This window comes from Engraulis encrasicolus, chromosome 14 (genome assembly GCF_034702125.1).
Source record: "Engraulis encrasicolus isolate BLACKSEA-1 chromosome 14, IST_EnEncr_1.0, whole genome shotgun sequence".
Lineage (NCBI taxonomy): Eukaryota > Metazoa > Chordata > Actinopteri > Clupeiformes > Engraulidae > Engraulis > Engraulis encrasicolus.
Genome location: NC_085870.1, coordinates 7,857,935 through 7,875,265, shown reverse-complemented (window position 1 = coordinate 7,875,265; position 17,331 = coordinate 7,857,935). Strand labels below are relative to the sequence as shown.

General features: G+C 42.8%; 1 protein-coding gene across 1 annotated transcript in view; it reads right to left on the bottom strand.

Annotated features, from left to right (window-relative positions):
* The window catches only part of itpr1a (inositol 1,4,5-trisphosphate receptor, type 1a), a 103,268-nt gene that overhangs the window by 76,538 nt on the left and 9,399 nt on the right, over window positions 1-17,331 (bottom strand). The window contains exons 4-14 of the mRNA XM_063214850.1: window positions 14,454-14,569; window positions 13,746-13,832; window positions 10,809-10,967; window positions 7,998-8,096; window positions 7,439-7,522; window positions 6,834-6,980; window positions 6,138-6,233; window positions 5,089-5,130; window positions 3,479-3,585; window positions 2,706-2,805; window positions 2,170-2,330 (exon numbers count right to left, since the gene is read on the bottom strand). Coding sequence (XP_063070920.1) covers window positions 2,170-2,330; window positions 2,706-2,805; window positions 3,479-3,585; window positions 5,089-5,130; window positions 6,138-6,233; window positions 6,834-6,980; window positions 7,439-7,522; window positions 7,998-8,096; window positions 10,809-10,967; window positions 13,746-13,832; window positions 14,454-14,569 — 1,198 coding nt within the window. The remainder of the gene's footprint in view (window positions 1-2,169; window positions 2,331-2,705; window positions 2,806-3,478; window positions 3,586-5,088; window positions 5,131-6,137; window positions 6,234-6,833; window positions 6,981-7,438; window positions 7,523-7,997; window positions 8,097-10,808; window positions 10,968-13,745; window positions 13,833-14,453; window positions 14,570-17,331) is intronic.

The window sequence follows — 17,331 nt, the reverse complement described above, 5'->3', positions numbered from 1 at the left end:
CAAGTCTTTGTGATGTACCAAGAGCCACAGTATCCAAGGTGATGTCTGCATACCACCAAGAAGGATGAACCACATCCAACAGGATTAACTGTGGATGCAAGAGGAACTAAATGACACTAAAATGACACTAAATGACACTAAATGTCTCAGTTATTTTGTCCAACCCCTGTATGTGTAAAGCAGAAGTAGAAGTGCTGGTATGGATGTAATTACAACACTAGCAGTGTGCGTTTATTTATGTACAACTACCAAAGTACGGTAACACTTTATTTTAGGGATACATCTATTAGCACTAATACATACAATGTTAATGCCTGCATAAGTAACTTGTAAGGCATGTACTAAGCAAACGCTAAGGCCTACTAGGTCCTTACTAAGATTAAATTGGTAATAAATCCCTTATTGTGCATGAACAAGACATTTGCGAATACATGCCTAACAAATGTTTGATTTTGCTTTGTGCATGCCTTACAAGTTACTTATACAGGGACATTGTATGTATTAGTGCTGATAGATGTATCCCTAAAATAAAGTCTTACCAGGGACACATATGTGTAAAGACGAAGTAGAAGTACTGGTATGGATGTAATTACAACACTAGTACAGGTAATGTGCAATTATTTAATTACAACTACCAAAGTACTACATTATACATCTCTGATGAGGGATCATCAAAGGGGACATGAACTGATGGAAGAACAATTGAATGAAAACGGGTGTGACTCAATGTCAGTGTCAGTTCTGATGCACCAACAGCCACCTTCAAAGTCAGTCTTGAAAGTGTTGACCTCCACTTGAAAGTGCTGACCTGTGTGTGTGTGCGGTGTGGGGTGGGGGTACAGTGTCTGGGTGAGTACTGTACTCAAGAGGAATAGCGTGGCTAACCCACGATGAGGACGAGGAAACAACCAAGCGCAGAAGCTGACCAGAGAGAGAGAGAGAGAGAGAGAGAGAGAGAAAGAGAGAGAGAGAGACAGACAGACAGACAGAGACAGAGACAGAGACAGAGAGAGATATTCAGAGAGGAAGACAGAAAGACAGACAGACAGACAGACAGACAGAGAGAGAGAGAGAGAAATTCAGAGAGGAAGAGATAGCGGACAATCGGCGCCGGACGAGGCAAAATCGCTTCACACAAACAGAGAGCAGAAGACAAACAGGGCACACGCTTCGCAGGAAATGAGCCGCAAAAAAAGCAAAACACACAACGGTCATCAGCGATTAATCACAGACTTCATTGTTTTGGCGGCCATCTGCCTGCCGTGTTTCCTGGTGGAGATTGGGGACAGATACGGTTGTGACAGATGACGTAAGGTGAGGCAAGGTGAGGTATGGGTGGTGGGAGGTCAAACGCATCATTGCCTTTGTTTGTGTGTGTGTGTGTGTGTGTGTGTGTGTGTGTGTGTGTGTGTGTGTGTGTGTGTGTGTGTGTGTGTGTGTGTGCTAAGTGTGCTAAGTTAACTGTGCTTCAGGAGCTAAAAATGTGTTGCAAATGGTAGAACAGGAAAGAACTTGGCTTGCCTATATCATAATAAATATGTTTCCAAACACGAAGTAGTTTAGTGCAGATACTATGTAGGTATGTAATTAGCCTGGTACACCAGCGCCACCCGCTGGACGCCAAAATTTTTTCAGCTGCGAGTGGGTCTGGCCTCGGATCTGAGAAGGTTTTGAACACTGTGCCCTGAGTCTGGCAAAGCCAATCACAACGCAGCGATTTGTTTTGAATCAAAGCGGGCAGGGTTTTGAGGGAGTGACGACGAAGTTTGCAACACCGTTGGGAAAGCACCTCAACGGCAAAGATCGCTGATTGGTCAGAGCTGTTGTTCTCATCAGCAATCGTCCGAGGTATGGTTCATCGGGGCCAAACTAAATTACTCCGTTCTCACATTTAGGATGGATTATCAGGCTAGTATGTAATAGTTTCAGTAGGTTCTTTCCAAAATTCATGCTGTCATATATATCCCAAATGTCGCATATACTGTACCCCAAGTGTCGCACCTTCAGTTTTTGGCTGGACAGGTGTGTTAAGTTCCTCAAAGTAATCCAATAGTCCAGCAAAAAGGAAGACGCCCACCCCTAATGCCGATGCAAAATGAATGAAGAAAAGAAAGAAATTGCTACCCAGTGTTGTGCATTAGGTATTTGGTCATTCAGACCGTCGCCTACCTGCGCTCGTTCTGGGTGATGGTGCCCTTCTCCAGTTTGCCCGCGATGGAGGCCAGCACTTTGCTGGCGTCGTTGGCAAAGTCCAGGTCTCGCACCTCTGCAGGGGAGACTGGTACGATGGCAAAGGCCTCCTTATCCTCCTTCTGGGCAGACGTGCCAATCTAATATGAGAGAGTACATACATGAGGAATCACAAATTCACAAGGATAAATAACCAAATGATGAGAAGGCTGACTGATCCAACACTTTGTACACACACGCACACACATGCGAACACACACACACATCAGCATAAACACACACACAAACATACACGTGTATACATCCACACACACACACACACACACACACACACACACACACACACACACACACACACACACACACACACACACACACACACACACACACACACACACACACACACACACACACATCAGCATAAACACACACACAAACATACAGTGTATACATCCACACACACACACAAACACACCAGCATGCACAAATGCACGTACGCACACACATACACACACCATAAGCATGACGGGCTTCTCCTCCTCCTTGTCTATGGGGTAGTTGGTGCTGTGGACCCACGTGTTGGTACACAGATGCCTCAGCCGGACGTACGAGTTCCTGTCAGAAGCACACCATTACTGTATAGAGACTGTGGTGTAAGGACCCCACAATCGACCCCAAGGTCCCTACCACCCAAACACATGAAAAAGGTTATATACAGTAGAGCGAACCTGATGACGCATTGGGCGAAACGCGTTGTTCGCTCAGAGAAATAAAGTAAAGAAAAGTAAGCAGTGTGCGGTGTCTCTTGAATTTTGTTCATTGATTCACCTTCTCCTGCCTCACACCTGCACCTGCATTACTGAGGGCTTGTGCACAAGGACTCCCTTGAACTTTGATTATATACAGTAGATTAGCCTAAGTTGCAGAGGTGTAAAAGTGCCTACAACAAGGGGGATCTCTGGTTCTAGTGATGGCTCAGGAAACAAATCAGATGTCTTCTTTTTTGCGTCTCTTGTAAGCTCAGTGTGGACAACATCATCCGAGTACAAGTTATCTAAAGCTTATCTACTTTCACGGCTGCACAGTTTGCTTTATGGATAAAACAGCAATGCAGACAATGCAAAAAATACAGAACCTAATAATAAAAATGCATTGGGCCATTTAGAAGACCTACAATAGTCAATTAATGCCCACAGGTTTATCTAACTTCTATCGAACAGTGCTGTGCCACCTTAAGACTACACAAGATTACAGCTGGCAAATTATTGTGGGAAAAGACCAGCCTTACCTGGGTACCAGAGAGTCTCCCCCTCGGAGAGTGGTAGGGTCCAACTCGAAGATGGACGAGATGTCATTGCCATCAGGTACAGCCACCAGCGTGTACATCACTCTCTCCTGCAAAGTCATTTGTACAGGTGGAATTGATATACTAAAAGAAGCACACAATTACTAGCCTGGTCCTGACCATCCCATAATACTACCGTTTAATTTCGTATTTATGGTCTGGCATTTGTTTGCTCTGAAGCGATTGCAAGAAGCAGGAAGTTTGCACTCAGTTATGGTTTGAAATTATTGGACACCTCTCACCCAATCTCACTCAACAACAACATAGCGCAGACCAATGGCTCTGGCGCAGATGTGTACGTCATTGTCACGTATTGGCTGTTTTCTGGGGGGGGCGTTGCGATCAAAATCCTACTTCTCCAGGCACTCCACAGAGAAGCACGGCCAGACTCGTAGTGGAGCCAATCCTTTGGCGGAAGTACGTAGGATGGCTCGCGAGGCTACACAATTACTATAAGTTGGCCTGGTCTTACTATATCCTCGCATTCTAACTTGTAGGGAAATGACCATTGAGTAGAAGCGTACAGATGGCAAGGTCGAGCCTATTACAAACTCACCAAACATACTGTACGTAGCCTAAATATGACACATATGAATAAATATGAATAAACATATGAATAAATACATTTATTGTTCATCAGATCCATTGAAGCAGCAAGGAGGAACTCGCACACCACTGATGCCGATGCATAGATTATTTTAATGCATAAGGAAAAATAAAGAAAGTGCTACCCAGTGAAGTGCAAAACGTTTTCGGTCCTTCAGACCATCATCAGTGCCAAACTGATGATGGTCTGAAGGACCGAAAACGTTTTGCACTTCACTGGGTAGCACTTTCTTTATTTTTCCTTATGCATTAAAATAATCTATGCATCGGCATCAGTGGTGTGCGAGTTCCTCCTTGCTGCTTCATTGGATTACTTTGTGGAACTAACGCACCCTCCCGGCCACAAACACAAAGGCGCGACACCCTTTTGGAATACATTGTTCATCAGATCCATCATAAATCTTGATGAAGGGTCATGTAATAAAAAACAGTGATGATTCATCTGGTGACTAATGATGAGTTGCCTAATGGAATTGGAATTCAATACATTCTGACACACAAACACACACGCGCACACGCATGCACACACACACACACACACACACACACACACACGCACGCACACACCATGGCAGGACGCGTGTCTCCATTAGCGGAGGGCTAATCCTCCTCCCTCTTTGTGCTGCACGGCATTATGGGTAAAGGAGGCAGTCAAAAAAAAATTCCGCCTGTCTTTCCCGCTCATCAAAAGGCGCCCCCGACGTCAGCCATAATGGTGGCCGATACTATAATCAGAGCACGTCAGGCTGCCTTCACAACGCTGCTTCCTTTGCCCCACAACCCATGCACATAGATACACAGAGACACACACCATCACAGACACAAATACACACACAGACGCACACACAGACGCATGCACGCACACACACACACACACACACACACACACACACACACACACACACACACACACACACACACACACACACACACACTAAGATACCCACAGATGAACGGGATTCCAGGTCATCCTCATATTCTGTGTTAACCTGCGAACAAAAACAAATGACACTCGGTTTTACAGTAGATCATTTTTTACTGTTGATCTGGCATAACACTGCATCTTGAGTTAATGTGATGCATACACTGCAAAGCATTTCACAGTAAGTAGTAATACAGGTTACCCTGTTTTAGAACTAATAGAGGGTTAGCATCCAACTGCTGAATAAGTTAAGTGCAGACAGAGTTAACATAATAACTTTAATATACTGAATGTATATAGGATTTTAATTTTAATTTAATTATTTCTATTCTACCAGGACTTTTTATTTTTTATTTTGAATACTCTGTATGTTTTGTTTGTTTTTTAGTCTTGTCCTTGTATAATGTCGTAATTGTATGTTCAAGTATCCCAAAACGTAAAACAAATAAAGGTATATTCATTCATACATTCATTCATTCATTCAACTTTGTAGCTGTAGGAGTAGAAAATCATTGTATGTTTGCAAATAATTTATCACTCTAGTGTACTTAAAAAATGTACTCTACTTTGCATCTGCACTTGTTTTTCTGCATATTTCCTGGGCACTTCGTATTTGCTAGTGATGTTGGCTATGATTACGTCCTCAATTGTAAGTCGCTTTGGTTACATTACATTACATTAGATTGCACTAAGCTGACGCTTTCATTTTCTTCAAAGCGACATACAGCTGACGCTTTATTTTTATTTTTTTACAGCTGACGCTTTCATTTTCTTCAAAGCGACATACAGCTATTATTTTTCAGGGTATTGGTTACAGTCCCTGGAGCAATGTGGGGCTAGGTGCCTTGCTCAAGGGCACTTCAGCCATGGATGGAGATGTGGGGAGAGGTCAGGGGGGAATCGAACCGGCAACCCCTAGATTGAAAGACCAACTCTCTAACCACTTGGCCACGGCTGCCCCAAAACCCACTGGTTAAAAAGTGTCTGTGAAATGCAATGTAATGTGATAAAATGTAATGTAATTTTACTATGTACAGTGTACCTTACCTCACCAACCAAGCACACACAACTAACCTCAGCTGCTAGGTAGTGTCCTGTGGCCAGGTGTTTGAAGCGGAAGAGACTGTTCCAGTATCCAGCTCCCCCTCTGCATGGGTCATGCTGGACCACCTAAAGCCACCAAAACATGACTGTCATTTCCCATCAATGTCACAACACTTCAATATGTGAACTGCCAAACAATGGCAGTCAGGACCTGTATATAATAAATGCAGACTTTTGAATTAGAGCATAAAGCAAAATTGTTGATTTGGTGACCCTTGCAAGTACAGAGGTCAGGTTAAGGTCTTTCCCAAATTAAGATTCCAAAGGAACACCAGAATATACTGTATCTTTCAAAAAACCTTGCTAGAATGTTTAAGATCACACATTGTGATACATTTCCAGTCATAGTGGTATTTGCATGTTGTAAAATATACTCTAATGTGACATCCTGTAATGTACTGTAGTACTATATGTCAAGGCCGGATAACCCATGAGGGTCAGCCGCACAGTGCCCAGTCATTTAGAGCCAGTTAGGGGGCACTACATGACAAAAACTTTAAAATATTGTCCGTAAAGGGGGCACTTGCGAGATATTAGTGCTCGGGGAGTCACCACAGTGCCTTAATATGATCCAGAATATGTGCCTGGTAGAGCGGGCAGAGCAAGAAAGAAAATTGCAGACAAATGTGTATATTTTTGCTTTTTTGCTGATTTTCACAAACCTACCTCCACTTCCCACAATGCTTTGCTGCTGGTTGCTGAGGTAGCGGACTGGCGGCCGGTGGTGCGCAGGAAGACGTACTGCTTCTTCCTGTGGTCGTCACATGTCAGGAACTTCTCCTGCTCCGCATGGAACAGGCGCACCACATCACCCTGGAGCAATACGCACCAACAACAGAATTAAAAACACACACATGCACACGTACACGCACACACACACACATCTGCGCAAATAGGCTACTGAATGACAGGAAATGAAGGGGAGAGAGAGAGATGGGGTAGGGCTGGGAAAAACCCCAGGCCGGACTCCAACCTGGGTCCCCTTGGGCATGGGCTAATTCTACTACTACTACTACTACTACCACTATTATCATTACTACTACTACAACTACTCTACTACTACTACTACTACTACTACTATTACTGCTACTGCTACTACTACTACTACTACTACTACTACTACTACTACTACTACTACTACCACTACACAAGCTGGTAACCTTCAGCTTGGTGACAAGTGATAATGACTGTAAAGTAACAATAGTTTCTCTTGTATGTGCGTTCCTGTATGCAAATCACTGTCTTGATGTCAGCATTTGCATTGGACTTACTCCTTTCAGAACAATTTCCTGGTTGTCACTCCATTTCATGAACAGGACGATCTTCCAGCTGGTGCTGCAGTTCACAGAGTTCACCTGTCAGTCCAGATAGAAGTGATAAGTAGAAAGATGGAGTGAGAGAGGGTCATGCCATGTCAACTTTGTTTGTATTACAGATTTCAGATGAAAGCTTTTGTTGCTTTTCCGGACTGCGCACACAATTATACAACCCAACATGACTAAGCATAATCACTTAGCTGAAGTGTTAGCCTGGGATTTCCCACACTGCCTTTAGTTACTTTACACAATCATTCATTCCGATCTGACTCTCACTTGTGATTAGGTCTGGTGGTAACCAGGCAAGTGTTATATGGTATTTTACTTTCTTTATATATTTCACCTATGTGTCACTTTTTGATATTACTGTGCATAATATATAATCTGTCTGCATTATGCATTCAGTATGAATAGAGAGAATAAAAGGCATCGTATTCTGTTAGAGTGGAAGTGATGAGTATGATATTGTACATACAATCAAAGTGTGAGAGGAAGTAAATAGAAGTTGCCAAACCTCATTGCATCCTGGGTTGTCCACTAGCTGGTGGCCGCTAGCATGAAGAGGTTGCCCTGCGTTTACAGGGTTTAACACCACCTTGTCCCCAATCACCACCTATGGCATAGTTACACACACACGCATGCACGCATGCACGCACGCACACGCGCACACACACGCAGGCGCGCACGCACACACACACACACACACACACACACACACACACACACACACACACACACACACACACACACGCACACACACACACACACACACACGCACACGCGCACACACAAACAGCAGCTTAGATACCATCCATACATTTTGTTGTGTGGTAACGTGCCATACCAACCTACACAGAACTGAACACATCATGCTACATTGGTACACAACTCATAAACATCCAAAGCTTGAAACATATGTTTGTGCAAGGCTATTAAATTGGTAAGACAATAGGGTTATTGCCGGCCAAAAACCCATATTTGAAAATTGAAAGTAGAAAACATACAACCACACCATGCCATTTGAGACAAGTGTCCTATGAAGTGAATAGCTTCAAGTTACCAAAATTGTCAGGCAGTGATATAGACCAGCGGCACACATCACATGTTTATTTTGTTTACAGTACGTTCTTTCTGATGTTGCCATTCGAAGGGCGGTTGTTAGGAAGACTTGCACAAAATAGCACCGCTGAGACATGAAAGCTACTTTCACACCTGGTACAGAAACGCATTGAAGTCGAAAATGCAAATGCGTTTTCAGAAAAACGTGAAAAAAAATTAAGCCGTTTTAGTAATTAAATGAAATAGCAAATGCGTAAATATTCAGTTGGAGGATATTATCACCTGCTATCATGTAAGACGTGTAATATATTCCATTATACCACGGCAGTCTGGAATCTCCCATTGTGACGCACTAAATTGGGTGTTGATTAACTGTCTATATATGCACACCTGAAGTAGTCCCACTATTAGGTCACTTTTCTGACCGCATAACTCCAGTGTATCAATACGCCAAGGCACGCACGTTCATAAATTACACACAAAAAAGTTGCAAGCATTACGCGCTGAATTGACATATGTCGCATCGCGCGTCTGGAAACACCAGCAATGTATGGTGAATCTGGAGCAAATCTTAGTAGGCCTAATCACATGTCAAACATGTTTATTTCTCCCAACTGACCATCACTCTGTCAACTTTGTGATAGCGAGAGAGAGAGAGAGAGATTCCCTGCGCAAAGTAAGGGACGCCCGTTTCACGTGGGCGTTTCTTCCCCACGAGAGGAGAGGTTTACCTGTGGTTGTAGCGTTTATTAGTTGAGAGAGTAGCGTAACTTGTGAAAAGTATGGGCTATTTTCGGATCAATAACTAGCCAATAAGGGAAAGCAGTGGAAAATAAATCAAAGGGAGCTTCCCATGGGATTACAGCAGATTGACGAGGTGCCTGTTTTGATGAAGTTAATGGCGAGGCGAGGCATTTAGAATGTCGCCAAGATGCGCGGGGTATTTTTTTAATCTGTGAGATCTGTACATTTGTAGGAATCATGCCAACTGTAGCATAATCTAGTGGGCAAGTCAGACGCGCCCATATATCGGATGGGTAGAACATTGAGGTGACTGACTTGACAACCAAATGCGATAGAATTAACGACTGGCTCTTGACTTGACAACCGAATGCGATAGAACTATCAACGGTGTCTTGGCCATAGCAACCTTCAATTTAGAATTAGCAACGGCAGTTCGCCAGAAAGTTATGAAAAGAACCTTCTTGTGGCGGAAGGAAGTAGTTATACAGAAACCCATTGTTTTAGCCAATAAAACATCGAAATAATTCCTCAAATAAATTTCAGACAGTGTGGCAACCGTGGTATAAGCGGGATAATTGACTTCACGGTGTGCGTATAACAGGAAAAACAATGCACACCGAGGTGTAACGGCCACTCCGCTTCGCGTCGTGGCCGCATCACCACCTGGTGTGCATTATTTTTCCTGTTATACGCACACCGTGTCGTCAATTATCCCTTACGTAACAAATAAATGTAGAGAGCCACTCAGCTTGTAGACGGGTTAACCTTGTTTGGTGTGTATAGCACTGTATATGAATTCTGCAGATAGACGCATGTGCAGTGTTGATGACTCACACCATTGTCTATGAAGCACAGCTTGTGGAAAGCTTAACCCTGTCTGGAGTGTTTTACATACAGTACGACTTGTTGAGATATACTGTACAGCACTCACACTGTCTTGTATGGATCTCAGCTTGTAAGACTGTTAACCCTAGGGATGCACCGATACCACTTTTTTGGAAACCGATACAAGTACGAGTACCTGTATGTGTGTACTTGCCGATACCGAGTACCGATACCGATACCTTTTACCACCAAAATACAATGAAAATAAATGCATGGCCTTGTTTTTTTCCACCTGTGATATTTTTATTGTCCATTTCCAGGTAGATTTAAATGTTAGTAAATGTATGAGGTGGCACTTTTTTCCATGCTGCTTTCAAGTCCACAGAAGGTGACAAGATTTTGCATTGTTTTGTGTTACGTTCCTGGTATCGGCAAGTGCTTGACGAGTACGAGTACGAGTATAATGAGCAGTATCGGATGCCGATACCGATACCAGTATGTACCAGTATCGGTGCATCCCTAGTTAACCCTGTCTGTGGTGATATACTCCTTGTACTCACACTGTCTCCTATGGATCTCAGCTCGTAGAAGGTTTAACTCTGTATGTGGCGATACACATATACTCACACTGTCTCCTATGGATCTCAGCTTGTAGAACTGTTAACCTTGTCTGTGGTGATATACTCCTCATACTCACACTGTCTCCAATGGATCTCAGCTTGTAGAAGGGCTGGATGTAGAACCAGGAGCCCTCGTTGCCTGCAGCATCCAGAGTGACCCGCATGGCATTCTTCTCCAGGAGGGCAGGAAGACGCTTGTTCACCGTCAGGTACTTATTACTCTTCAAATGGAGCAACTGTGTAGCCACACACACACACACACACACACACACACACACACACACACACACACACACACACACACACACACACACACACACACACACACACACACACACACACACACACACATAGACCAACGCAACCATGCACAGATGCTTTTTGTCACAATCCAACATATTGGACTTATTAGGTGTTATCTTTACTGCTGCATGGAAACATCTACCCTCTGCTCTAAACAAACTTAATTTAGAGAAAGCCATCTGTTCGAGCTGAGCGTTTATGCGAGGGTCTGTCAGATAGCGAGCGAAGACAGTCACCTGTTGCAGTAGTCTACTCTACCTAATTGATGTTTCTGCTTTACTGAGCAGAACTACCGCAGAGAGGGCCACTTATGTAATGGGCTTCATATCCCCTTAAGACATGCCATTATAAATTATCTGTTACCAGAACGGCAATGACCAAGTCGTAATGTATTACTAAAGGCGTCGTGCACTGTCATAGTAGTGTAGTACTATAGTAGTTAACTTTCAATGTCTATTACAGCGTGCCACAGGAGGTACGGTGTGCAGTATGGGCTTCCTAATGAAACTGGGAGTAGGTGAGGCAAACACTGAGGGCTTCGACCAGCCTAGTTAAAGGGACACTGTGTGAGATTTTTAGTTGTTTATTTCCAGAATTCATGCTATCCATTCACTAACGTTACCTTTTTCATGAATACTTACCTCCACCATCAAATTCTAAGTATTCATTATGACTGAAAAAATTGCAATTTTCATACATGAAAAGGGGGATCTTCTCCATGGTCCGCCATTTTTAATTTCCAGAAATAGCCATTTTTAGCTGCAAAAATAACTGTACTTAGGCCATACTCGAAAATAATAGTTTATTATTTAGTAAACTTTCATGAAAAGATCAAATTTGGCAATAGGCAGCCCAGTTTCAATGAGCAGCATAGTGCAGTGCAGTACCTTTTCTGACCATTTCCTGCACAGTGTCCCTTTAATTCCCGTTCCATCACTTATGGCAGAGACGATCGATAAGGAGGAGATGCTCCAAAAGGAGTTTCTTCTGGAATCAATATGATGTAAGATTCTAAGCCGCCATCTCAGGTCTCTAAATAAACCCCTGCCAACCGGTCAAATGCTTGCGAAAATTCAGTTTGGCTGGTGGAAAAAGTAAACTTACTTGCCACTCTGTCCCATTAGTAAGTGTGTGGTGTTTGGCAGGTAAGATTAACATCTACCAGCTATTTTGGATGGTGATGAAGAAACTGTATTTAAGAGCCCTGCCCCATGTCTATGATTTGCCACGCCCCTTTCGGAAACTTGCAGGGGTTCAGCATGAACAGAGCTCAATGGGGAAATGTTTAACCCCTTAGCGCAGCATCTATGTTATAACCTTACTGTCACCAAAATTGTTATTTCTCTGTTTTAATCTGTTACTTAAAGGGACACTGTGCAGGATTTTTTGTTGTTTATTTCCAGAATCCATGCTACCCATTCACTAATGTTACCTTTTTCATGAATATTTACCGCCACCATCAAATTCAAATTCACCATCAAATTCATTATGACTGGAAAAATTGCACTTTTCATGAAAAGTGGGATCCTCTCCATGGTCCGCCATTTTGATTTTCCAGAAATAGCCATTTTTAGTTGTAAAACTGATTGCACGTGGGCCATACTAGAAAATATTAGTTAATTACTTTGAACACTTTCATGAAAAGATCAAATTTGGCAATAGGCAACCCAGTTTCGATGAGCAGCATAGTTGCAGTACCTTTTTTGACCATTTCCTGCACAGTGTCCCTTTAAGGCTCTCGGCACTGTCATAGCAATGTTGTTATGATGTAGTTGAGTATTTTCAGCAAATAGTGAATAGGCCCGCCGGCGACCCCATCTGCAGTAAGAGGCTACGTCACTCCCAATTTAACAGACTGGAATTCATCCCATTGAGTTTGATGTGCAGAGTGATCAATCTTGGTTACCATATTGAGAATCTTTGCGTTATAGTACACTTGTGTCTATACTGAGGATCTGCTGCCATTCTACTGGAAGGGTTAGCCGATAAAATCTTTCCAAGGTGCACCAATCTTTTGCTCCACGGGAAAAGGCTCCCATCTAGGATTTCCAATTCAATTCATTTGCATTTAAGTTAGATGGAAACGGCTAACAGATAAGAAGCCTTCAAAGCCCTACAGCAAAGTTTACAAATATCTCTCTCTCTCTCTCTCTCTCTCTCTCTCTCTCTCTCTCTCTCTCTCAGTCCCTCCATCAAGCAGCTGGAAATGCTCAAACTTCAAAAGACAAAAGTCTCAAAAGTCATGAAGAGTCTTGCAGTTGTGATAGGCATGCTACATTTGAACCATAACGACAACGGTTCAGTCCCAACTACAGCCCTCAGCTATCTGAACCAAGTGGTGCCAGACTAAATATAAATATATTCATGCTATAGTCGGGCTCAACAGCCTACTACAAGTCCAATGTCTGATGAAGGGCATGCTGCTAGACACGTCACTATATTACATTAACCCATTGTGTCCTGGAGAGGGTTTTTCAGGACTGATATTTTAGCTGTTTTATTAACTATGTGGGTATGTTAGAGCTGAATGAACACATTACAATGCAAGGGGAGGGTCTTGGCTTTTAAATGTAACTCATTTCATGTTTGTATGTGCTTCGGAGGCTTAGATATTTAGGATTTAATAGGAAGAGGGCACCCTTTCCCAAAAAGGGCTTAGAACAAAATGGTTTTAGAGAAACGGGAGCTTCCAATGTCCCATGCTCACACACCTGGATGACGTTGCCGTACTGTATCACAGTCCCCAAGAGCTTCTTGTTTTCAGAGTCGTTTTGTTTCTTCTCCAGGTCTGCAGCATGCTAATGGGGTGACATGAACACATCAAAGAGCATCAAAGAGACTATACGCAGTACACTATATCTGTACAATGCAAAGACACATAATAGACATCATATACAGTATAAACAAAGAACAAAAGACACACACACACACACACACACAGACATGTACGCACGCATGCGCGCGCACACACACACACACACACACACACACACACACACACACACACACACACACACACACACACACACACACACACACACACACACACACACAGACACACAGACACACACACACACACACACACACACACACACACAGAGAAATACTTGACCGTGCAGCTAAATTAAAAGGACAAAGACAACCTACAACAGTATGCGCTCATCATGTTCAGTCCTGGCCTTTAACGTCGCCCACCTCATACATGCATACAGCACAGTACAATCAGAGGCGCGTCTTGCCAACAGGCAAGACAGGCAGCCGCTTGGGGCCCCTAAGCCCCTAGACAGTGAATAACAGCCTACACTTTACCACAGTAGTAGCGATTTTGATTCAAATGGTCTTTCTTTGGCATTTTCACTTGGGGCCCCACCTGACCCTAGAATCGCCCCTGAGTACAGTACAGTACACAGTACACTCACGTGAAGTTTGTTGAGAAGGCCGTTGTCTGTGGTGCTGGTTCCCCCGGGCTTGGCGGCCTTCCAGAACTGCTTCTGTGCTGAGTATCTGTTCATGGGACACAGTCTGAAGAGACAGTCTGCAGAAGGGGGACAGGAATAATGCTGCGTTAACTCACATAATCAAACATAAACAAAACACACACACTACACAGCACAGCAGAGCACACTTGATCCCAGAGCCATGAGTGTATACGGCACACGCACGCACGCACGCACGCACGCACGCACGCACGCACGCATGCACACACACACGCACGCACGCACACACGCACACACACTAGTATACACACACACAAACACACCAACAGTACACAGTACACACACACTTGCACACTCACTTTCTCTTACACACAGTGAGAAAGAGAGAGAGAGAGAGAGAGAGACAGACAGACAGACAGTCAGCAGAGAGAGAGAGAGAGAGAGAGAGAGAGAGAGAGAGAGAGAGAGAGAGAGAGAGAGAGAGAGAGAGAGAGAGATAGACAGACAGCAGAGAGAGAGAGAGAGAGAGAGAGAGAGAGAGAGAGAGAGACAGCAGAGAGAGAGAGAGAGAGAGAGAGAGAGAGAGACAGACAGACAGACAGCAGAGATAGAGAGAGAGAGAGAGAGAGAGAGAGAGAGAGAGAGAGAGAGACAGACAGCAGAGAGAGAGAGAGAGAGAGAGAGAGAGAGAGAGAGAGAGAGAGAGAGAGAGAGAGCAGTGTGAGAGGCTACATGTAAGTTCGGACAGGAGTAGAGATCAAGCCCAGGTCTGCATTCCTCAGTAATGTGGCCTCTTAACACTTAATAAGGACTCAAAAGGTTCTCATTGATATCTGAGGTTCCCCATGTGTTTCAGCAAACCCTTCAGAAGAGAAAGACACAGTCAAAGGTATAGCTTGTGACTGAGGTGCAGGGCTTGACATTAACTTTTTCACTGACCGGCCACTGTGGCTAGTGTTTTTCCCGAGTCACTAGCAATTCAGCTATTGTATTAGCCACAAAGTTGATATTATTTTTTTCTTTATCATGATACTGTACATCTAACTTCAGAAGATAAGTTGCTAAAGCAAGAAGATGAGTGCATAGTTTTCTACTGTACATGGAAATAAATCAAACAAATAGAAACAGAGTAGCTGAGCTTTTTCTTTAACTTAAATACACACAATTGATACATAAGGGGCAAAATAGATGGCCAATTGGCTAGTGACACTGAAATTGTTACTAGCCACAGCTAAGTTTTACCAGCATTTGGCCGGTTGGCAGGTGCCATTGTCAAGCCCTGCTGAGGTGGTACTACTGAACAAAGGACGCGTTAGGAAGCATCTATTATCTTGTTTACTCTTTTCACTGTCACAACCTTTTATTTAGTGTTGGTGTTTTGATCATATGTGTACACCAGAAGATGGTTTGGCTTTAAGCCATATTTTTATATATGGCCCCTGTTATAAATGAACTGTTACCCAGAGGTGGAAAGTAACTAATTACTTTACTCACGTTACTGTAATTGAGTAGCTTTTTTGTGTACTTGTACTTTTTAAACTACTTTTTAAAATTTGCAATTTTACTTTTACTTAAGTAAATTTCATTTTGAGTAATGTACTTCGGTACATTTTACAGCATAAGCGTTACTGAGTAAAAAAAACAAAGAAACAAACAAAAAAAGCTCTAGAATTCTAGCCTAGTTTGTAAAGAGTTGGCGCGTGCGACCTGTCTCTCACTCAAACGATGTTGGCTGACATGGAGGCTGACAATGGAGATTCACTTAACTCAGAGGAGATCAACATTAGCTGTTCTTCCTCTAACCCAGTGCACCCTTTGCACATCTAGAGGCATAAAACACTGATTGTTAAAAAGTAACTTTTTACTTTTACTCAAAGTACATTTTAAATTATTTACTTTTTACTTTTACTTGAGTAGATTTTTGACTGGTAAATTTACTCGTACTTGAGTACATTTTCAGCAGAGTAACAGTACTTGTACTTGAGTACAATATTTTAGTACTCTTTCCACCTCTGCTGTTACCAGAATGGCAATGACCAAGACGTAATGTATTACCAAAGGCCTTGTGCACTGTCATAGCGGTGTAGCACTATGGTGGTAAGGTAAGGTATGGTAGTAAAGTTTTTACAGTGACTATTACAGTGTTCCACTGGTGGGGCTACATAAAATGGCAGTTCAAATGCTTTCATTCCATGATATGGTGGGTTGACAATGTTACAGTAATGTCCATATTCAAATTTTTCCTCTTTGGACACCCTAGACATGGGAAGTGGATTTGTCTTTCATTTCACCCACAGAGAAGCGGCCGGTCATGCAAACTTGGCCAGTGTGCATAGCACTTTGACGATGGCATCATGAATTCAATAATGTTGTTCATCCTTTTACGATCTAATAAACCATTAAAACAACTTTAACTGGATCACCTGTGGCTTAGCTTCGGCAGAATCCCTGGCGCTCAACAAATAGGTGATGTTTAAAAAAAAAAAAACCTTGCACACTCCTTTGGATTTCTTTCTTGTTTAAGTTCTTTTTATTCATTCATCGGCATGATGACGTTTCAACCTTGCAGTCTCTACCAGGATAGATCATGTGACAAGCCTGCGTTTGTTAGTGAATCTGAGAAAGGCCGCAAGATTGAAACGTCACCACAATGGAAATAAGCTTCCGAGCTTTATTGTGCTATCCTGACTCTCTGTTTTTTTTAATTTAAGTATGTGGTGCGGTTTATATGAAACTCAATCATGTATTTATTTAATTTATATGAACTGAATATGTCAAATAAAATCAATCATGCATTCATTATGCCAATGAATGAATGAAAAGGAAAAAAGAACTTAAACAACAAATAAATCCAAAGGAG